This window comes from Phoenix dactylifera, chromosome 11 (genome assembly GCF_051530095.1).
Source record: "Phoenix dactylifera cultivar Ajwa chromosome 11, Ajwa_hap1_PhDact_Kaust_v1.1, whole genome shotgun sequence".
NCBI lineage: Eukaryota > Viridiplantae > Streptophyta > Magnoliopsida > Arecales > Arecaceae > Phoenix > Phoenix dactylifera.
This window is the reverse complement of record NC_143200.1, coordinates 18,915,733-18,939,668: the sequence shown is the minus strand read 5'-3', so window position 1 is coordinate 18,939,668 and position 23,936 is coordinate 18,915,733. Positions and strand designations below refer to the sequence as shown.

At 39.3% G+C, this 23,936-nt stretch overlaps 1 protein-coding gene across 6 annotated transcripts; it reads left to right on the top strand.

The window, feature by feature from the left end:
• The first annotated feature begins 8,425 nt into the window (after window positions 1–8,425).
• Window positions 8,426–16,068, top strand: LOC103698010 (cellulose synthase-like protein E6). Of its 6 annotated transcripts, XR_015971235.2 has the most exons (11): window positions 8,579–8,893; window positions 11,995–12,313; window positions 12,512–12,649; window positions 13,018–13,149; window positions 13,719–13,931; window positions 14,111–14,335; window positions 14,418–14,765; window positions 14,851–15,390; window positions 15,497–15,557; window positions 15,704–15,881; window positions 15,969–16,068. XR_015971235.2 is itself a non-coding variant. In XM_088707072.2 (9 exons), the coding sequence occupies exons 1-9, from the start codon at window positions 8,625–8,627 to the stop codon at window positions 15,779–15,781; spliced, it is 2,262 nt and encodes a 753-aa protein (XP_088563198.1). In that variant the 5' UTR covers window positions 8,426–8,624; the 3' UTR covers window positions 15,782–15,982. The 6 variants fall into 6 exon arrangements, 4 of the variants coding, with proteins under 4 accessions (XP_088563198.1, XP_088563196.1, XP_038974144.2 ...); XM_088707072.2 differs by lacking the exon at window positions 15,497–15,557 and having other exon boundaries at window positions 8,426–8,893; window positions 15,704–15,982; XM_088707070.2 differs by lacking the exon at window positions 15,969–16,068 and having other exon boundaries at window positions 15,497–15,705.
• The last annotated feature ends 7,868 nt before the right edge of the window (window positions 16,069–23,936 follow it).

The window sequence follows — 23,936 nt, the reverse complement described above, 5'->3', positions numbered from 1 at the left end:
CTTAGGCCTGCAATATTTCAATGATAACCAAGTGATAAAACACAAACATCATTAAGTTAGAGTAGTGCTATATGTTACCTCCCAAGCTTCTTCGGTGCAAAAGAAGAGGACATTGAAGCTTGAGATTCCTCCACTACTGGATTTTTGCAGGTTTTTGCATGATGCCCAAGATCACTGCAATGTTTACATTTGTGCATCTTTTTCAATGTATTCTCATCTGTACCCCTAATTCTCTTCTTTTTAGGCCTTCCTAGAGGTCTTAGACTGAGCTTAGGAGGCAATACCTTGTATCCAATATCAATTTTTATCCATTGGGCCTTGTCAGGTAATGGTCCAATTTCTAATGCATAGGCAGTCTTATACTTGGCAACAGTGAAGTATTCTGAGACATAAGTTTCTAAATTTGCACCTCTCATACTACAAATAAAAGCTGCAGCATACACACAAGGAATGCCCGACACCTCCCACAGACGACAAGAGCACCTTTGTTCATTTAGAATTACTTTATGTCTTCCATTAGTCTCAATTACTTCTGCTCTGTAATCACTGGTTCTATAAACATTATAATCACCTAGCTTAAGGCTAATGTCTCTTACATACTTCATTACCACAGGAACTAAATTTCCTTTCCAGCGGGCAGCCATTCTCCTTGCTTCCATTTTCACCATAATTTTTTGTCTTACGACATCTAATAAATCAAGAACTGGCCTATGTCTAACCTCAGCAATCCAAGCATTGAATGACTCCGAAAGGCTGTTTATTATATAGGAGCACTTAGCTGTGATGCCAAACTGAGATCGACTCCATAAGCCAATAATTTCAGCATTAAGATACTTGAATACCTCCAAGCTAGCGAACGCCCGCGATAGCGTCGCGATCTCACGAACACCCGCGATCGGGATCCCGATACATGGGGGGCGGGCTGGTGCCGGGGGACGGGGGGGAGGGGGAGCCCGCGGGGGGTGGGGAAGCCGCCGGGGCGGGGGGGGCACCGGTGGTGGGGAAGCCGAGCACCGGGGGGGAAGCCCGCGGGGGGTGGGGAAGCCGCCGGGGGGGGTGCCGGTGGTGGGGAAGCCGGGCACTGGGGGGGACGCCCACGGGGGGTGGGGAAGCCGGGCGCGGGGGGAAGGGGGTGTGGGGCGCGGGGAAGCTAGGCGCGGGGGTGTGGAGGTGGAAGAGGTAAAGGTAATAATGTCATTCAAATTTTACTTTTATGTTTAATTAATATAAATACGATTTTTTTAATAGCGTTAGAACAACCATTATATTAGGGATATTTGTACAATAACAGAGTTTTACGAGGGTATACATGCAAATATCAATTTTGGAAGGGTATTCACACAAAATCTGACATTTAGAAGGGTATCTATGCAAAAAACCTAAAAAGGTGGGGGAGGGGGGAAGAAGGGGGTCGGGACTCACCTGTATGCGGCCGTTGCCGGCGTCGCAGGGACCGGCCACAAATGGTGTGGGAGCCACTGGCTTCTGCCGTGAGCATCGCTGGCTCGAGCGTCGACCGCAGCCGTGGCTGTGGGCGTCACGGGTCCGATTGTAGCCCGGTCCCTCCCGCTCGTCATTCTTTTTTTCGCCAGAGAAGAAAGGAGGAGAGGAAAAGATAGAGGGGGAAGGGAAGCTTCGGGAAGGAGAAGAGAAGAAAAAGAGAGAGAGAGAGAGAAGAAGAAAAGAGAAAGGGAGCAGGACAACGAGTTGGGTTTGGGTTAACGGGTTGAGTTCGAACCCGAACCAATCCAATTTGATTTAAAGAAATTAAATTAATTTGGGTTAGCTTGGGTTGGGTCTGATCTAAATCCAACTAGGGTCAATCAGATTGGGATTTAAATTGATTAAGCTAAATAAAATTTAAATGGAGATTGAGTCTAAATTTGATTGAATCTGAACCCAATTAAATTGAACTATGCATTGATTGGACTTTGGCTGGACTTGGGCCGAGCCCAAAGTATTTTTTTAAATAATGGACCAAATTGGATTCAGTAGGCTCGGGCCGACCCTAATCCAAGCTCAAGTCAACTGTTTAGGGATCAAATTAGCCACGGGCCGATCCTGATTCAAGTCTAAATAATTTAAATTGACCCTGGACCAAGGTTAGATTCAATTAGATCTTGGACTGAGCACAATGACCCAATCTGAAGGCCAATTTGATCCGAAAGGACTAGACCTAATCCTAAATCAGGCCCAATCCTGTAATTAATGACCAAATTAGTCTATGTGGACTCGATTTATTTATTAACCCAAGCTCAAGCATTCCAATAGTGAGTTAACTGGAGCTGGGACTCAAACAGGGCCTCTGGGTAGGGTCCTAGCAACGGAATTAATTACCATGATTAGGTAATCAAGAACTGATTAATAAAGAAAAGGAGAAAGCTCTAAGCCAATTAAAAAGTAAGAAATCTTGCACTAATCTTATCGTTTTATAAATCATAAAAATACTTTGTTTATAAAAATTATAAAGTGTTATTTATACTTTCAATTACAGGATCAAGCATATGCTAGTAAGTGTGCATGATTTACCAAAAATAGCATGGTTCAGTTATATTATGTATTCCATAAAATATGGTGTTATAAATGCATTAAAATGATATTTGTAGCATGATCATGAAATTAATGATTTGAGGTGCCGTTAATCAGTTTTCAAATGACTTATAAAGTATGATTTATGAAAGTTATGATTTATGAACTCTCAGGTGCTATACATGGGCCCCCGCCAGTGGGTATAATAACTTGGCAGGCGCATATGGCCCCCGCTAGTGGGTAAGAATAATTGAGCAACATGGGCCCCCGCCAGTGGGTAACAATAACTAGGCATACTGATCCTTGCCGTAGGAGTTAAGAGCAGCCATAGCTATACTACTATCTGAGAGTATGGATTTCAAATTATGGAATAATTTCTCTGCATGATAGCCCCATTTTGAAAATTTACTTTACTGTCAAACTTCAAAATCTAGAACATCTACTACCAAACCCATCCTATTCACCATTTAAATCTGCATATTAAATTAGCACACCCTAGTGACAGGGTATTTTTCAACATCCGTCGATCAGGTTCAGAACGACTGTAATACGTGCTTGCAATATAACTTCTTATAGTAATTAATTTCATACTTTAATTCTGAAGTAACCGAAGTACAAATCGGTAACATTTAATTTTAAGTTACTTTTGTAAAAATTTGCCTGATTTCCGAATTCATAGTAGGTTTCATTAGTAGGTTGTTTTGCATTATATTTGGTCAGTTAGGGTTCATTAGTAAAATTGCATTTCACGTTATCAACTAGTGTTGTCATTGCATGTCAACCTGCAGCGGTAAGGAGTACCACTTTGTTCAACCTAAAACCTCTTTAGCTACCATGGATTCCAAGGCTCTACAAAATCTCATGGAAGAGTTCGCTGCCTTGCAAGCTAATCACGAAGAATTCAAACGAGAGATCTGTGCACTAGTGCAATACATTAGGACTCCTGAACCGCCAACCCCAATCGCAGACTATCCTGAGTTCGATTTGGCTGCACCACCTATAGGTCTTCCCTATCCTCCTAGGAACCAACATCCTTCTGATTACTAGCACAATCTTGATGAATGGATATTGCGTACCATAAGAGTAGATGCCCCCATCTTTGCTAGTTAACTAGAGCCAAGCATGTATCTTGATTGGAGAGCAGCCATAGATAATTATTTTGAGTGGTATGAAATGACTGACGATAGAAAAGTACGATTTGCCAAAATAAAGCTTATTGGACAAGCTCATTGATACTGGCATAATGTTGAACATATGCGTGAGACTCAAAAGCTTCCTTGTATCACCACATGGAAGGATATGAAGGAAAAGCTGAATAAAAAGTATCTGCCATTCTCTTACCGACAATGCCTTATGGATAGATGGCAGAAATTAACTCAAGGGACATCAATCGTTGCTGATTACATTGCATGATTTGAGGAGTTGCATATGAGGTGCGGTGTAATCGAAGAGGAGACTGTTACTCTTTCTAGATTTCGAACAGGACTCCACCAGGAGATCTAGAAAGAACTAATTCTCCGAGAGATTACCACCATTGACCAAACATACCAGTTGGCTCAAGATGTGGATAGTTTCTTACCGGCCCCAATAATGAGGCGTACCGACCCTTGACCTATGGCCCTAGGAGCTCGACCTAATCAAAATTATCTTTCGCAATCCAGACCGCTTCCCAATCCTTCTAACCAGCCTGGCCCTAGCCAAGCACCGACTAGGACGTCCTCGATGCCTGTCCAGAATCCTTCAAATGATAAAGAAAAGGGCATACTAGGTCCCAACCCTCCTCCTAGAAGCCAAACCAAATATTTCAGGTGCCAAAAATTTGGCCATATAGCATCCCAATGTAATGCGAAGACCTACCTAATGACTGAACTAGAAGTTGGGACCCAAGAGAATGAATGTGTCGATGAAGTCTACGAACCAAATATTGAAAATTTTGTAGAAGACTTTGGAGACGAACAGACCGGGTTAGAGTTTAGCTAGGCTGAGCTCCAAAAGGAGCCCACTGACCCAAATAATCAAAACCCTAGGCTTCATATGGTTAGGTGTACTCTAGCTCAGACAAAGACTGAACAAGATTGGCGTAGGACCTCTTTGTTTGACACTCTCGTTAAGATCAATGGTAAAACGTGCAAAATCCTATTTGATAGCGGAGTTGCATCAACGCCATTGTTTCTGAAGTTGTCTCCCGCCTCGGCCTGAAATCTACCCGTCATCCAAACCCATATAAGGTAGCTTGGGTGGATAAAACATCCATTTTGGTGTCGGAAAGATACCTCGTCCTAATTCAATTTCTATCTTATAAAGATGAAATCTGGTGTGACTGCATTCCGATGGACGTAGGTCAAGTTATTCTAGAAAAACCATGGTTGTACGATATGGACGTTACACTTCAGGGACGTTCGAATTCGTGTAGCTTTATGTTCTAGGGTCGGAAAATTATACTGAATTCATTGCCTCCTAGAGAGCCCGCCCCTGAAAAGAAGAGTGCCACTCTGCGAAAAGATGAATCACTTCACATCATTACTCCGAAAGAGGTAATAAAAGATATTGAAAGCCAATCATATATGTTTGCCCTTGTAGCTAGAGTCATCAATGTGGAGTCGAACCCTGAGCATCCACCGGCAGTAGTTCCCCTGCTAGAGAAGTTTCATTCTATTTTTTCTAAGGATATTTCGGACACACTTTCTTCGATGCGTGATATCCAGCACGCAATTGATCTCGTTCCTAAAGCATCCTTACCTAATCTTCCCCATCATAGGCTCAACCTAAACGAGCATTCTGAAATAAAACGTCAAGTTGACGAACTCTTCACACGAGGGTATGTTCGTGAGAGTCTGAGCCCCTATGCTGTACCCGCACTCCTCACCCCCAAGAAAGATGGCTCTTGGAGGATGTGCGTTGATAACTGTGCTATTAATAAAATCACGGTTAAGTATCGTTTTTCCATCCCTAGACTGGACGGCCTCTTAGATTTTATGTCTGGTGCCACGATCTTTTTTAAGATTGATCTGAAGAGCGGGTACCACCAGATTTAGATTCGTCTCAAATATCCATGGCAAGATGTCAGTACGGACTTCATGTTAGGACTTCCTCGTACCTCTATTAAGCACGATTCCATTTTTATGGTTGTGGACCGTTTCTTCAATATGGCTCACTTTCTCCTCTGTTCTAAGACTTCTGATGCTTCTAGAGTTGCCAAACTTTATTTCAATGAAGTCGTTAAACCTCCTGATTTTCCAAAATTTATTATATCTAATAGGGATGTTAGATTCGTGAGCTACTTTAGAAAAATTCTTTGGCACATGATAGGCACCAAACTAAAATTTCTTATGCCTATCATCCTCAAACCGACAGCCAGACTGAAGTTGTCAACAGTAGCCTTAGAAACCTATTAAAATGTCTGGAAGGTAAACATGCTAAGACCTGAGATTTAATGTTACTGATAGCCAAGTTTACATATAATAGTTCAGTCAATAGGTCCTTAGGCATGAGTCCCTTCGAAGTGGTGAACGGTTATAAACCTAGGTAGCCTATAGACTTATGTCTCATCAACATAGAGTCTCTGAGTCTATACAATCATTTGTATCACACATGCATTCATTGCATTAGAAAATCAGCAAATGTATTCCCTCTAATAACTTAAAATATAAATTCCTTACTGATTTGCACGGACGTTATAAAGAGTTGAATGTAGGAGATTATGTCATGATAAGAATTTGACCTGAATGATTTTCTTCGAGAACGTTCAAAAAGTTGCAAGCTCGTAAAGCGAGACTGTTCAAAGTCCTAAAGAAAATCAGTTCGATTGGTTATGTTGTAGATCTTCCTGAAGACTATGGGATTAGTGCGACATTTAATATTGAAGATTTAGTATCATACAAAAAGACAACATTGATTTCTTCTGACCCTTTTATTGATACACCTGCCTTTGTTGATCACACTGACCCATTACCTCTTGTTGAGCCTTCACTTTCCATATTTTATGACCGCAGAGAACACATAAAATATATATTATATGAGCAGATTATATCTACCAGAAGAGGAAGTTACTGGCGTTACTTGTTCGGTGGAAAGGTCGACCCGAATCGGATGTGACATAGATTTCATGAGCTGAGTTGCAGCGCTTTGATCCTGACCTTCTGGAGTAGTACGACAGCCAGATCCAACCCAATCCTGATCTAGGCTCGACCCAACCCAATCTAGACCCGATCCGGACTCAAATTTTTTGGGTTAAGGAAGGATTATTCATGGACTTGATCCGACCTGAATGACCCATGGGATCAAAAATTTTAGCCACGGATCCAATCCGACCCAATCTTCTATTGGGTTGGGCAGGGTCCAACAATAGAACCTGAATAAAGATCCAAGTTAGATCGGGGTCACTTATGACCCGGTTTGATCTGACCCATTTGCACTGCTCGAAAAGGAACAACCTTTTTTTTCCATCTGACTTTCTTTGTCCAGCAGACCAGGGATTTCTCGATTCAATGGAACTCCAAGATGCAGCAGCCTACCTCCAAAGTGTCGCCTTTATATAGAGGTGCGGACGGTCCTAATCAAAGTGTCGATTCGGCTACTCCGCTAGACCACACCACGCATCAACTCGGAGTATGTCGCCTTGAGGGAGACTTGGTGATGATGATACTTTGGGACAACTCGAATATGACGATGCCTCGAGAAGACAGATCGGCATATTTATTGCCTATAACGAAAGTTTCGCCCTTGATCGAAGTGGCCATTTGACTTCCATCACTCGAAATGGAAGGTAGTTAGGCCTTGGAAGCGGGGGATAAGTGTTGGGAGAAAATGTTGGACACCTTGACCTCGGGCCAAACTTGCTACTTCAACTCCGGATGTAAACCGAAGAGAACAACTTCGGCCTTCACCGAGAAGCCGACCAACCGAAGAGAGTGACCTCGATCCCAATCGAGGGGCCATCAGTCGAGGAGAATAATCAACATGTGTCAGCAAGTATTGACAGTCCTAATAACCAACAGCTCTAACGGCCCGCAGCCGGGCAGCATCATGGCCTGCGGCCCACCAATGTTGCATGTCGCCTACGCAAAATGGCATCCATGCTTCGAGTATACTACCGGCCGTTACCTGACCATTATTGCATGCCACGTTAGGCTAGGTAACGACAAAATGGCCAGCCTGAGAGACCTCAAGTGTGGATGCAATATTGCTCAAAGAGCCTATATTTTGCTAAAATTCTCTTTTTTCCACACTTTTGTCTTTCGATTCTGATTTAAGCATCGAAGGATTTTTTGTCGAAAATTCTACGACGAGTGAATTTTTTGCAGGCCATACACGGAGAATATCCATCTCTTGTATCCCGGTTAATCTGTTCAACTCATCTACAACTGTCCTCAGAGTTGTTTTAGCCATGCTCTGACCTCTATTTTTTTCTGATTTATTAGATCAAAATAATAAAAAAGACGGCGGAAAAGGGACAACGCAACTAAAAGAAAAGCAGTCAGCCAGTCGACGCAGCCTATGGACCTAGTGGCGCACGAAACTTGGGCAGCAAGTCGGACACACTTAAAGAAGCACCATAGCATTCAAACTTTCTCCAATTTCTTAGATCAAAATAATAAAAAGGACGGCGGAAAAAGGGACAGCGCAACTAAAAGAAAAGCAGTCAGCCAGTCGACGCAGCCTATGGACCTAGTGGCGCACGAAACTTGGGCAGCAAGTTGGAGACACCTAAAGAAACACCATAGCATTCAAACTTCCTCCGATTTATTAGATCAAAATAATAAAAAAGACGGAGGAAAAAAGGACAACGCATTCTATTTTTCCATCGGTCCCTGTTGGATGATTTTTGACTTATTTCCTGAGTACTTTCGGTTCCACAAGAAGGGGTACGTGGCGGGCTAACAGGTTATCCGAAACGATTTCCTCTGATGGCCTTACCAGAGAATTTTTATCCACACTCTCGTGAAGGAAATTATTTATTTATTATCCATGTTGAATAAGTGTTTATTAATCTGACCTGTGGCCATATTCAATTTTGTCTCTTACCACGCTATATATATAACCAACTCATCTCTTGGCTACAAACAAGAGAGCGAGAGACACACAAAGAGAGAGAGATGGGAGAGAGTTATGAAGCTCTCTTTGAAACAAAGCAAGCCAAAGGTAGGTTTGCTTACAGGTTGTTTGCATTCTCGATGTTGGCGGGCATTTGTTCGATTTGGTTCTATAGAGCGACTCATGCTCCGGGATGGGGAGAACAAGGGAGATGGGCATGGATGGGGATATTTGCAGCCGAGCTTTGGTTCGGCTTCTACTGGATCATCACTCAGTCGGTGCGCTGGAACCCCATCTATCGTTTCACTCACACCGAAAAGCTCTCTCAGAGGTAAAATTCTCATTCCTAATTGACATGCCCACATATTTCTCAGCTTCTCTTTTTTTTCTTTTGAGGAAAAGGAAAGAACATGCCCACATATCATACACGGTCTACATTTAATTAGTCTTTTACCCACATATAATTTAGCGTTCTCACTGAAGTAATCTTTGCTGCTAAAGAGTCAGAGCCGGCCCGAGCCTTAGGCGGAGCCGGTCGCCTAAGCCTCGGCCCAAAGAAAAGCCTCCGGGAGGCAAAGAGAAGATAACCACAGAAGGAAGGGAAAAGGCAAAAAGGAAGAAATAAAGAAAGAAGAGGAGAGAAAGAGATTGAGAGAGAGAGAGAGAGAGAGAGAGAGAGAGGGAGAGAGAAGAGGGGGTGAGGGGCAGAGGTTCCTTGCCCTGTTTTCTGTGACTGACCATGACCAAAAGGAATCAAAGGCCTCATATAAAACGGGAACAGGAGCTGGCTACGAGTCTTCCCCCTTGATGGAAGGGAGGTGGAGAGTTTCCTGGCCTGCGGAGGGGCAATTTGGGAAGTTGGGACCGTAGTTTTGTTTTGGGTGGAGAGAAAGAGAGGGGGGATTTGGTTGGCTTGATATACGTCTGAAGCCACTCTTTATCTTTCATCCCTTCTCCTTTTTGGTTTTGGTCTTGGTTTCCTTCCCTCATATTACTCCTGATCCAGCTGGGCCATCAGGAAGAAAGAAAGGGGGGATTGGAGATGGACTTTTTGGAGGGTGGAGATTCTTTTAATTTTTTCCTCTCTGTTTCTTCTCTCCTCTTGGGTGGTAGAGAGAGAAAAGGAGCGAGGGGGTTGAATGGCTGCTGTGCTGTGATGTCGCAGTCGCTGCTTGGGTGCTCTCTTGAAGGGGGAGATGGTGGGATGGGACTTTTATTAATTAGATGGAGTGAATTTCCCATAATGCCCCTACTTTCTCTGATAGAGTGGTCCCATGGACAAAGTGCCTCCGGATAACCTTTTCCTATTCTGCTCATGCTTGACATGGTAAACAGTATTGCCAAGCCTCATCTCAGTTATTTAATCAGTTTCATGGCCCTTCTTTTGGAGTAAATACTTTTCCGTTGAATTGGAGAGACTTTTTGTCTATCTTTGTTAGATTCATGCATCCTTGTTGAAATAGTATACCTGACAGCTATTTATTATCATATCTTTTTTTAAAATATTTTATAATTATTAAAAAAAATTATTATAAAAAAAGGCCTTATTCACGGAATTCGTTTTAGGCTTTCAAATGTATTAAGCCGCCTCCGTAAAGAGTTTATGTTGGAGGGAATCATTTACAAACATTTAAACCGACTCTTTTTTTTTTTTTCTGATAAGCAAAAGAACCGGAGAATTCAAAGCTATGCGGCCATGGATTGGTTTTCTAAGGGGATACTGTTTCAGTTTCCAAAGTTTTATAAGACTTGATTTGATGAAATATATTTTCTGTGAAACAAGAATTCGTGGATCCGTAATTTCTTTTTAAGTTTTTCATTAGATATCAATTTCAGCGACGAGTTCTCAATGTTGTGACGTGAACCAGCCAAATTACAATTTTTCAGGGATGCAAACCAGTTGAACTACATGCCGATGTGCATATAATTTTTTATTGTTTTGAGAACGATCATCAGGGCTTCTTTTTCTTATTGAAACTAGCATCAATAAGAAGCTTCAGGCCACGTGCCATAAGATTTTTTTCTTGTTACCATATATGCGAACCACTCCGTGTATTGTGATGATATGTTTAAATGGCATCAATTTATTCTTTTTCTTCTTGTTTTTTTCTTTTTTCGATTATGCGGCATTCAAGTTGCGAAGAACTTTTTCTTACCATTAATTTTTTTATTGAAATTATTTTTTAAATATGAGGTTAGTAATAATTCAATCTTAGCGTAGAACTCATTTTACTTTTATTTTTTGATAAAGGATCATAATATTTTTTTTTATGGAGAGGAGGAAGCAAAAGAGTGTGACATCCTACTAAAGTTATTATTATTAAAGGGTAGGATCAAGTATCATGGAAGTCCAATGAGTTAGGCATTGTGTTGTTATTGTGTATCCAGATCAAAATAAAATTTAAGGTCTGCTCTGGTTGGATTATGGTCTACTAATACTATTGTACTAACCTAAATTTGTCTTTATTTTATTTTATCTTTGTTTATAACAGAAATTTTCTATCCAAGAAATTCTCTCTTAACAAGTTCGGTCAAAGTGAAGGTGAGGACAAGAATTGATAAGACTTAACCTATCTTGTAGTTTTCCCTTTGTTTATACTTTGAAGTCGAGCTTTGCATAACCAAAACCTTTTCATTCTTTTAAAAGTAGAATAAGAGAAAGCCTGACAATATTATGATGAAAGCACAATTATATCCAGAACATTGGCGACAAAAATTAATGGTTTTACCACCTTAATTATTTTTACATTTTACTTGTAGAATACGAATACCACTACCTAAGTTCCAAGATTGAACTCCATACCTTTCATTTGTCAAATAAGGAGAGGAGGCCAACTAGGTTAAAACCTGTCTTCCCAAAACATTTCAAATAAGAGAGCTTTGAAACTCAATTCTGAAATTATTTCTTTATTTCAAAGCTATGTTTGAATCTATAAGCATATAACACTCCTCACAAATGTTGGAGCACTATATTTTGGGCTAGAAATTTTAAAAATGCACTATAGCAGGGTGTAAAAAAGGATGGTCCTTAGCCAAAAATGTTTCATCCCAAAATCTTATTTGAACAGGACGAAAAATATTTTTTCCCTCGATTCAAAAAAAGAAAAAAAACAACTCAGAGAGAAGGACGAAATAAGATCCTATAATGGAAATGCAATTTCATGCCATATCATAATGGTGCTAGCTTACTTAGCTAGTAAAATTATATGAAAATGGTACTAGGGATCTACATTTGGATGTAGTCCTTACTTGATTTTGGCTTGATTTTATCGCATTCTTATTTTTTAAGGAAAAAAATATTCTGCTTTGTCATTTCCACACTATATCATCCATGCATTCTAAAAAGAAATCATGATCGACATAAATTGTGCATTGACATGCATGACAGGTTGTATTGATGCATAATTTCCTTACTTTTATCATTTGAAATAGAGATGAAGCCGAGTTGCCAAATGTGGATATATTCGTGTGCACTGCGGACACTATTGTAGAGCCACCCATCCTGGTCATCTCCACTGTTCTCTCAGCCATGGCATACAATTACCCTCATGAGAAGCTAAGTGTCTATCTCTCTGATGATGCTGGGTCTGTTCTGACTTTCTATGCCCTTTGGGAAGCATCTCGCTTTGCAAAGCATTGGCTTCCATTTTGCAAGAAATATAATGTGCAGCCACGGTCACCAGCCGCCTATTTTTCCAAATTAGGCAACCCCCGCAATGCATGCATCCCAAATGAATGGTCTTCGATGAAGGTAATAGTATGAATAAGTGGTACGGCTCAATTTTTATAAATATTGGCATGTTAGCTGGCCCATGCTCAACCTTAATGTCTGATTCGCTGTTTAAAAAAAAGCTTTGTTCAGTGAAAGGAACGCTTGTAGTAAATTAGTATAAAACAAGGCAACAACTTATTTCTATTTAATTTGTCATCACAATTTTCCATTTCGCAGAATCTATATGAAGAGATGGCAGATCGCATCGATTCAGTGGTAATGCTAGGCAAGATCCCTAAAGAACTCAAAGAAAATAAAGGATTTTCTGAATGGAGCTCAGGGATGACTTCACGAAACCATCCACCCATCGTTCAGGTACTGCTACACTTGGTACTGGAAGAACAAAACAAAACCTTATTGGGAGAAAACTGTTACTGCGTAGAATTTTGGATTATTTTAGAGTGGTATAATTGGGACATGACTTCAAGGTCTAAAGTTTTCATATGAAAATTAAACTAGTTGTTTGAACTCTTTGCCAGATTGTAGGAAGAGACTTTAGGTTCATGTCTATAGGAAATGTAATTGGTGAAATCATAAAATGTGTGGTTGATCTGTATAGCATAAGTTATGGACGAATTGAACTAAGCTATAGTTTAGAGGTTGCGCCCATCCTTCAAATGTGGGGCGATTAGAGCTGTCCAACTAGAGCTAATTATATTGTTTTTCTTTGTTGCTTTTTCCAGATCTTAATTGATGAGAGAGACCAATATTCAATAGACAGCGATGGAAATGCATTACCAACCTTGGTGTACATGGCACGAGAGAAGAGACCTCAACATCATCATTACTTCAAAGCAGGGGCTATGAACGCATTGGTAATATAACTATGTTAGATTTTTCTCGCAATTTTTGGGAGATAGGCTTGCTTTCTTTTTTCTTTCTTTCCTTTTTCTTTCCTCATTTGTATGAGCTTTCAGACCTGTTGTAGTTAGTTGAGCGCTGTAAATAGTCCTGGGCTTAGTTTGCAGATGCAGGGTTAAATGAAAGCAGGTAGCAGAATCAGATGTTCGATTAATATTCTCTCTTTAGGTAGTCCACAATATGGAATTGGCATCCTTTCTAGACAACTGACTTCTATAGTAGATTTAACAACACAATTAATCATATTTTAGGAGAAATAACATGATAAATCTAGAATCGACTATAAACAAGTATTGAATATTGCATATGGTCTGAGACTCGACCAGCTGACCTAACTTATCATGCTTGAAATCTTAAGGTTTTGCTTTCGGAGCAGCCTGTAAGTATTTGGTACTGTTAGTATTGTTAGTATTTTGAAATTATATTTATGAAAAGATATTTTAAATAACCCAACCCTATTATGATTTCAAAATTTAATTTATGAAAAAAATGCCTTTAAACAATGCAACCTGATCTTGTACAGATAAGGGCGTCATCAGAGATAAGCAACAGCCCTATCATCCTCAATTTGGACTGCGACATGTACTCGAATAACTCGGAATCCATCAGACATGCATTATGCTTCTTCCTAGATGAAGAGAAGGGTCAGGACATTGGCTTTGTTCAATATCCCCAGCTCTTTGATAATGTCACCAAGAATGATCTTTATGGCTATTCCTTCAATGTGGCCACTAAGGTTAGTACTAGCAAAGGCTCATCACTATCGAGGTTTCAGTTATGTTTCTCTAGTCTTGTACTAGCTGTGATCACAGCTATATCCAGTATGGAGTATATGACCAATCAAGTAATTTTATGGATTTTGTTATCAAATCATACGAGGAGCTAATAACAAAATCATTTTTAATGTCTCGTAAGGTGGTGTTCCCTGGCTTTGATAATTGGGGAGGGCCATGGTATGCCGGCACTGGATGCTTCCACAGAAGAGAGATCCTTTGCGGGAGGAAGTATAGCAAGGATTACAAGGAAGATTGGAAGAGAGGCATTGAGAGAAAAACGGCTAAAAGTGCTTGCATACTGGAAGAGAGAGCAAAGTCTCTTATTACCTGCACCTATGAGCACAACACCCAATGGGGACAGGAGGTTCTTCTTTTTGTCTATCTGTGTATCTATCTATCTGTCTGAATGTGTATGTATTTATCTATCTATCTATCATTTAATGCAGATTGGGCTGAAGTATGACTGTCCTGTGGAGGATGTCATCACAGGCCTATTAATTCAATGTAGGGGGTGGAAGTCCGTCTATTTCAGTCCTTCAAGAAAAGCCTTTTTAGGTGTTGCTCCCACGACACTGGCACAATCGCTGGTGCAGTGGAAAAGAGGGAGCGAGGGGAATTTCCAAATCTTTCTTTCCAAGTACTGCCCCTTCATACTTGGTCGTGGCAAAATCAAGCTTGGACTTCAGATGGCCTATTGCGTTTATGGCTTGTGGGCTCCAAGCTCACTCCCTACACTCTATTACCTTGTGATTCCTTCCCTTTGCCTCCTCAAAGGCATATCCTTATTTCCAAAGGTACGGACATGCCTCTCTTTTTCCCTTCCATCAAGCATGCATGTTTGAACGAATCCTAACACAAATATACTGATGTCAAAATTAGATCACGAGCCCTTGGTTCCTGTCCTTTGCCTATGTCACCATTGGGAAGCATGTGTATGGGCTCGTCGAATCACTGCAATGTGGTAACACATTGGCTGGGTGGTGGAACTTTCAGAGGATGTGGATATTGAGCAGGACCACCTCATTCCTCTATGGCTTCACTTCTACCATCTTAAATTTGCTGCGGATTTCTAAGATGGGGTTCGCAATCACAGCAAAGGTTTCTGATGGCGATGCCTCTAAAAGATACGAGCAGGATGTCTTGGAATTTGGGTCATCGTCCTCAATGTTTGTTATCATAGGAGCAGTCGCAATGCTGAATCTTCTTTGCTTGGTGGGAGGACTCCAAAGGCTGGTGGTAGATGGAGGAATTATGGGTCTTGAGCCATTATTCATTCAAATTCTTCTCTGCGGGCTGGTGGTGGCCATCCATTTGCCCATTTATGAAGCTCTTTTCATACGAAAGGATAAAGGCAGCTTACCCCTCACTGTCACATTTCTCTCCCTTGGTTCTGCGGTGTTGGTGTCTCTGCTAACTATGGTATAAATCACTAAAGTGCTGAACAAGTACTTTTGGTCTTCACATGGCTTCATAATCCTTTTTATAGAATGTTTTTTTTAATTTTTCCTTCGCTTTGTTGTTGTAGTCCTGAGAGTAATGGTATAAGTTAGTCCCTTGGCCCAAGTGCAATTTGGACTGTTAAGAAGGTAAAAAACTTCTGTCTTGAGGTACCACAGTTACAGCCTTTAGGACTTGAGTTTAAATTTCTACTTACATTTTTGATAGCAAAGTTGACGAAATTTATGTACCATAAATACTCATAATCAGTAATAAATCAAATACTGCTTTGTAGCATACTGTCATCGGACCGGGATATTCATTGAATGCCAGCACCTGGGAAATTCTGAGCAGGACATACTACTTTCATTAAGAAACATAGAAGCAAGTATGCCGCGTAATCGGATATAGTCCTCAAGCAACATTGCCCATCTTGTTGGGTAAGAGCAGTCTGAAGCCAGTCTTGAAACCGGGTAAGAAACATGTAAGTGGTCTTTTTTTTTTTTGCGCTGAAGTGTAAGTGGTCCTATGAGTGAAAGGCTTTTTTTTGCTAATGACAGTTGCAACTTACAAGTAACGTCACACCTAACTACTTTTGCTCTCAAATTGAGCCATGTCGTGGACAATGCACGAAAGTACCCGTATTCTCCCTCACCTAAATTTCTTTGTGTAGTTTTGTCATTATCAAAAGAAGGCAGAATTTTGGATATGAAAGGATATTCCTTCTATATTCCTCTATTTTGTATATTGATTATAAAGCTTCTATATATACATGAACTTGAGATGCTAAAAATAATGAAAAGAATAAAAGAATCTAGCCAGTACAATCAATACATCAAGCATAGGATAAGAATAAATGCAGAACAAACTAATTAACTCTATAGCTATACAGAAAAGCATATTCTAGATATGCACGTATCATCAATTATACAAGTCAACATTTTTTCATCATTTAATCAACTTGGTGCTTCCACATATGTTGTTGACTTGTCGTGTACTTTTCAATACTCCCCCTCAAGATAAGAGTAAATAGAACGAACTCCTATCTTGTCCAACAACTTGTTAAACTGTACAACACCCAGTGGTTTTGTAAAAATATCTGCAACTTGTAAATTTGAAGCCACATGAGAGGGTTCCAATAATTCCTCTTGAATTTTTTAATGATATGACAATCCAGTTCTATATGCTTTGTTCTTTCATGGTAAATTAGATTAGATGCAATATGAATTGCAGCTTGGTTGTCACAAAATAACTGAGCTGGTTTTTCAAGATTAATGCCCTTATAAATAGATTAAACCGAGTCAAAAATTGTCTCATGCCCTTATAAAGTATGCAGACACTGGCTCGACTGGAGGCAACTTGAACGAGAAAGAAGTGATAGTTATTATCGACATATGTATAGCATCTGGGATGCTGCTATTGGTCGCAAGTGGATATGTTACATCTGGCATAAGATGCTCAAAAGTAAAAATAAATTACGTTTTTTTCTCAGAAAAGAACAAAACATGGAGTTGCTATTTTTTAAGTCCATGTACTCATCAATTCAATCATTAGATTGCACTCTGCATTAATCCCAAAGCACTCCGAACTCCTTCGATAATGCAATCCCTGTCCACAGGCCAAGTGTGACCCAAGCAACCTCATTCAACTATTCTACTTTACAGTTACGTTCATGTGCAATATTATCCAAATGAAATGGTCATATTCTGGAACTTCAACCCTTTAATCTTTATAACATCTGTGCATATATGACAAATATTAGGTATTGTCATTGATTAAGCTCTTGACAACTGTATTATGTCTTTTTAAACCTCCAAAGCCCACCTTCTAAAAGATCCAAATAAACATTTTTAGGGTTAAACACCTTGGGTGGGCTAGCCTGAAGGCAATGATGGAGGTAGCGACATAGGAGATAAGGCAGAGTTATAAGACAGATATAAAGCAGATAAGGCAGAGCCATAAGACCGATATTGTGGAGTTGAAGCGAGCTGTGAGATAAAGATACAATCTTTGACGGCTCAGCTTGACCAGATTTCAACTTTATTGTAGAGATTTGCCCCTCGGGTAAATAACTTTATTGTAGAGATTTACATAACTATAACGTATTTTTGTACGAGTGTAATGACTTTCGTATTCTTAACTTCTAAAGTTTTTATTTTTTCTTGTAGCTTGCTGATACTCATCTACTCGTAGAGATGATGATGATGTAGCCATGTGCAGTGATTGATTATACCCCTATTTAATTTTGATGAGCTCAAAGCATTTGAGTATATTTCATGTGGTATTAATGAATTCAATCTAGTGTTTCAGGTGAATATATGTGAATTTATGATTAAGTGTCTCAAGCTTTGGTTCAAAATAAGTTGGACAAGTTTTGAACTCCATTTGAACCAAGGGCTGACTCTCGAGTTGACTTCGGAAGATTACGAGTCAACTCCAAGTGTTTTAGAGGTTCTGGCACAAGCTCGAGTCGACTCTGGTACACTACGAGTCGACTCCGACTAAGAACAGACAGAAGGACAGAAAGATGAATTTCAGACCCTGTCACCGAGTCGACTCCGAAGATCTCGAGTCAACGCCGATGCTTGCCGAGTCGACTCCCGACGGTTCCGAGTCGACTCCAAGGAGTAACAGACAGAAAGACAGAGAAGTGTCTTCTAGACCCTGTTACCGAGTCGACTCCAATGTTTGGCGAGTCGACAAGTCATGCCAGAGTCGACTCTTAGAGGAAAGCGGACTGAAAGGCAGAGAACCAAACTCAGTGACCCTGTGAACAAATCGACTCCAAGAATTACAGAGTCGATCCCAACTTAGCCGAGTCGACCCCAACAAAGTGCGAGTCGACTTCGAGGCAGCTTAGATCAACAAACAGAGGATCGGTTTTTCGGGCTCTGAGAGCCGAGTCGACTCCAAGAGGATCCGAGTCGACTCGAGAGAGAAATGCAGAAAAATAGATCTCTGAAATCCTGAGAACGAGCCATCTCCAAAATGCCGAGTCATCTCCAAATGTTGGCCAGTCGACTCCAGGTTTGGTCCGAGTCGACTCGAGGACGGAACAGCACTTTAATTCAAATCCTGAACAGTAGGCGAGTCGTCTCCAGTAAAGCAGGAGTCGACTCCAGCAACAGCCGAGTCGACTCCGACCCCAACGGATACATTGTCAGGAGGTGCAGACCGTGCAAAACAGCCACAAATCAGTGTCTAACAGCTATTTTTCAAAAGGGATTGTTTAAATAGCTAGAGTAAACAGTAGTAGAAAGAAGAGAGCTATTCCATTCAAGTAAAAATGCATTTCCACCTACCAAGAGTTCTCAAGAGTAAATACAAGCAAAAGAAGGAAGAGGTGCATTCAACTCCATCCGACAAGCACTTCCTTCGCTTTCAAGGCTCTCCTACTATTCTCAAATCTTCAGTACTTTTCAGAGGAGACCCAGAAATCAAGAAGTCCCTACTTTCCATTCCAAAATCTGTTTGAGGGCTTCTAACCTTTACTTTGCATTTATTGTTTTCACATCTGCTTGTTTAGAAGCTTTCTCTATGAAATCCCAAACACTACTTTTCTTACTTGATTCAATCAGGAGATTGAATCAAAGGTTGTAAGGTTTGTTGGTGAGCCAAGGTTAAAACCAATGGTATAAGGGTTTGATTGTGATCCCGAAAAAACAATCGGGTGGTTCTAGTCGATGAGCCTGTAAAAATCGACCGAGTTTGTTGTGATCTCGCGAAAACAACAAGTTGGGTTGTGAACTTGTAAAATAACCAACTGTAATCCAAGAAATTATAGTGAACTCCCAAGTGAAGCTTAGGGAGTGGATGTAGGAGCGAGGGTTGGCTCCGAACCACTATAAAATCTCCTTGTGTTTGCATTGGCTATTTGTCTCTTCCAATCTCCTCATCAAGAAGCTTAATTAACTTGCTTGCATTAGATTCAATTATTTACTAATCAAGTTTTTAATTGGTCAAGAATTAATCGAAACCCAATTCACCCCCCTCTTGGGTTGTCTCTTTGGGCAACAAGTGGTATCAGAGCCGGAGCTCTTATATTAAAAGAGTAAAAGATTAAAATGACAACCCCTTTTGGATCTTCTCTTAGTGAGGGGCAATCAACCAATAGGCCTCCATTCTTCAATGGAACTAACTACATCTATTGGAAGGCTAGGATCAGGATATTTGTCCAAGCTCAAGATTATGATGTTTGGGACATCATAATGAATGGACCACATATTCCTTCTATCTATGTTGATAACATTGCTATACCTAAGTTTGCGAAAGATTGGGATGATAATGATAGAAGGAAGGCACAACTAAATGCTAAAGCAATGAATGTTCTTTATTGTGCCTTAGACCATAATGAATTCAATAGAATCTCTACTTACAATTCTGCAAAAGATATATGGGATAGACTTGAAGTGACCCACGAGGGCACAAATCAAGTTAAAGAAACTAAAATTAACATGCTAATTCATAAATATGAACTATTTAAAATGAACACTAATGAAACCATTTCTTGCATGTTTACTCGATTTACTGATATTGTTAACGGCCTAAAAAGCCTTGGCAAAAGTTATACTAACAGTGACCTTGTCAGAAAAATCTTCGATCTTTACCAAAGTCATGGGAAGCCAAAGTAATGGCAATCCAAAAAGCTAAAGACTTAAACAAGCTGCCACCCGAGGAGCTCCTTGGATCCTTGATGACACATGAGCTCACAATGAAGAAGAGTCCTCCCACAAGAAAAAATGTAATTGCCCTTAAGTCCACTTCTTCTAACAAGGATCCCTCTTGCAGTAGCAGCAGTGAAGAAGAAGACAATGAGGGAGATAAAGATGAGGCTCTTCTCATGCGAAAGTTCAGAAGATTCATCAAACGGAAGAAGTCCTTTCATCAGAAGAGAGGTTCCTCAAGTTCCTACAACAAGCATAAAGGTAAGAACAGGAAAAGTGAGGGAATCGGATGCTATGAATGCAAGAAGCCGAGACATTTCAGAATCGACTGTCCTTTGCTGAAGAATGGCAGCAAATACAAGAAGAAGAAAGCTCTTGTCTCCACTTTGACAGACTCCAATCAATCATCATCATCATCGGATGAGAAACAAAAAGAAAAAAGCAAATTTTTGTTTTATGGCGAACGAAAATGAGGTAATATCTGAAACACATTTAGATTTTACCTTTGATGAATTGTATGATGCTTTTAATGAACTAATGGATGAATATAAGACAATAAACCTTAAAATAAAGAATTGAAACTAACTAATCAATAAATTAATTAAGGACAAGGACTCTATCATAAAAGAAAACTTAGAACTTAAAACAAGCAACCTGTGACTAGCAAGCAACTCACTGTACTTTGGTACCGGACTAATTGCTAACTCAAAAAACTAATGCTTTAATTAAAGATAATGAAAGACTAACTAAGGAAGTTTCAGAACTTAAAAACAGTAACCGAACTCTAAAAGATAACTTTACAAAAGATCTAAATTTACTAAAAATAGAAAAACTGAACTTAACAAAAGAACTTGAAAAATATAACCTATAGTTGAGAAGTTTACCTTTAGTTCTGAAAAACTAGAAATGATTTTTAATAGTCAAAGAGCTGTATTTAATAAAGCCGGTTTAGGGTATAAGCCTAACAACAAGCAAAAATTTCTTAAAAACTTTTTTGTAAAAGCCGAGGAAAGTAAAACCAAAAATATAACTTATTTTTGTTGTGGAAAAGTAGGACATATAGCAAATGTATGTAACCACAAAAAAACTGAATTTAAAAGAATGATTAAAAAGATTTGGGTTCCAAAAGGAACCAACATTACTAACCTTGAAGGACCTAAGAAAACTTGGGTACCTAAAATTGTATGATTTTCTTGTGCAGCAGTGTCTTGCAGCCAAGGTCAACAAACACTGTTGGTACTTGGATAGTGGCTGCTCAAGACACATGACGGGTGACAAGGAACAATTCTTCACCCTAGAGCCTAAAGAGGGAGGTGCGGTGACTTTTGGAGACAACAACCAAGGTCACATCATTGGTATAGGTAAAATACAAATCACCCCTTCAACCTTCGTTGATAATGTACGGTTTGTAGATGGTCTTAAGCATAACTTACTTAGCGTTAGTCAATTATGTGATAAAGGTTTTGATGTTCTGTTTAAGCCATCCTTATGCATTATAACCAACTCAATTGACAGTAGCTTAGTATTCAAAGGAATAAGACGTGGCAATGTTTATATAGTAGATCTTGAAGATCTCGCCAAAAATAGCCGTTGCTTAGTAGCTAGTGATTCTAAAGTCAATGATGCAAGTTAGTTATGGCACTGTAAATTGGGTCATGCAAGTATGGATACAATATCAAAATTAGTTAAAAGAGATTCTGTGATTGATTTGCCAAAACTAAAGTATGAGAAAAATAAAATTTGTGAAGTATGTCAATATGGCAAACAATCTAAAAGCTCCTTTAAATCCATAAATTGTGTCTCTACTACTAGATCCCTTGAACTACTTCACATGGATTTTTTTGGACCAACTAGAATCACAAGCCTTGGTGGAAACAAGTATGGCCTTGTCATTGTAGATGATTTTTCTAGATACACATGGGTCATATTTTTAGCTCATAAAGATGAAGTATTTTCAGTATTTAAGAAATTTCATAAGGAAGTAACTAACTCAAGAAATGCTTCAGTTATAGCTATTAGGAGTGATCATGGAACGGAATTTGAAAATCATCTATTTGATGAATTCTGTAGTAAAAAGGGAATAACTCATAATTTCTCTGCACCTAGGACACCACAACAAAATGGAGTTGTGGAAAGAAAGAATAGAACCCTAGAGAAAATGGCTAGAACCATGTTGTATGAAAGTAACCTTCCAAAGTATTTTTGGAAAGAAGCCATTAACACATCATGTCATATATTAAATAGAGTTCTATTAAGACCAATTATAAAGAAAACACCTTACGAACTTTGGAGAGATAGAAAGCCCAAAGTAAACTACTTTCATGTGTTTGGATGTAGGTATTTCATTCATAATAATGGCAAAGATAACTTAGGTAAATTTGATTCCAAATCTGATAAAGGTATCTTTTTGGAATATTCTACATCAAGTAAGGCTTATAGAATCTTCAACAAAAGAACCCTTGTAATTGAAGAATCCATCCATATTGTTTTTGATGATTCTAATGATGCTTCCTCCAGCAAGAGAGTAGTATTTGATGATGAGCAGGAATAATTGAAGAAAAGATGGATCACACGACTCTACAAGAGGATGAACCCAAGCAAGTTGAAAAAACTACAACAAGCCAAGATGTACGTAATTGCCGAACATGGGCTTACAAAGGCTTGGAGGTATGCTCACGGTCATCCTAAAGAATTAATCTTAGATGATCCATCTCAACCTGTTAGAACTAGAGCCTCTCTTAGAAACTTAAATAATTATCTTGCATTTGTTTCACATTTAGAACCTAAAAACATTGAAGAAGCTGAAAATGATGTAAATTGGATAAATGCTATGCAAGAGGAACTTAACCAATTTACAAGAAATAAAGTATGGAATTTAGTTGAAAGACCCACTGAATACTCAATAATAGGAACTAAATGGATATACAAAAATAAACTTGATGAAAATGGAGTTGTGGTTAGAAACAAGGCTAGACTAGTAGCAAAGGACTATAATCAAGAAAAAGGTATAGACTTTGATGAGATTTTTGCTCCTGTAGCTAGACTTGAGACAATTAGATTGTTACTAGCATTTGCATGTAATAAAGACTTCAAATTATTCCAAATGGATATAAAAAGTTCCTTCTTGAATGGGTATATTAATGAGGAGGTTTATGTAGAACAACCTCCTGGTTTTCAGAATCATCAATACCCCAATCATGTTTAGAAACTAAATAAAGCACTTTATGGCCTAAAACAAGCCCCTAGAGCATGGTATGAAAGACTTAGCAAATTTCTATTAGACCATGAATATTTTTGAAAAAGAAAAACAAAAATATGTTGGTAGTGCAGATTTATGTAGATGATATTATTTTCGGTGCTACTAACAATCGTCTTTGCGAAGAATTTGCTGAATTAATGTAGAGTGAATTTGAGATGAGTATGATGGGAGAATTGAACTACTTCCTCGAACTTCAAATCAAATAATCCAAGAAAGGAATTTTCATCAATCAAGCTAAATACATCAAGAAAATACTAAAGAAGTTTGATATGGATGGAAACAAGTCAATTGGCACTCCCATGAGCTCATCATGCAAACTAGACAAAGATGAATCAGGTAAATCAGTAGATCAAAAGCTATATAGAGGTATGATAGGATCTTTACTATATCTTACAGCAAGTAGAACTGATATCATGTTTAGTGTATGCATGTATACCAGATATCAATCTAATCCTAAGGAATCACACCTAATTGCAGTTAAGAGAATTTTTAAATATCTCATAGGAACAAAAAATATAGGTCTATGATACTCTAAAGAATCAAGCATAAACTTAATATGGTACACTGATTCAGACTTCGTTGGTTGTAAACTTGATAGAAAAAGC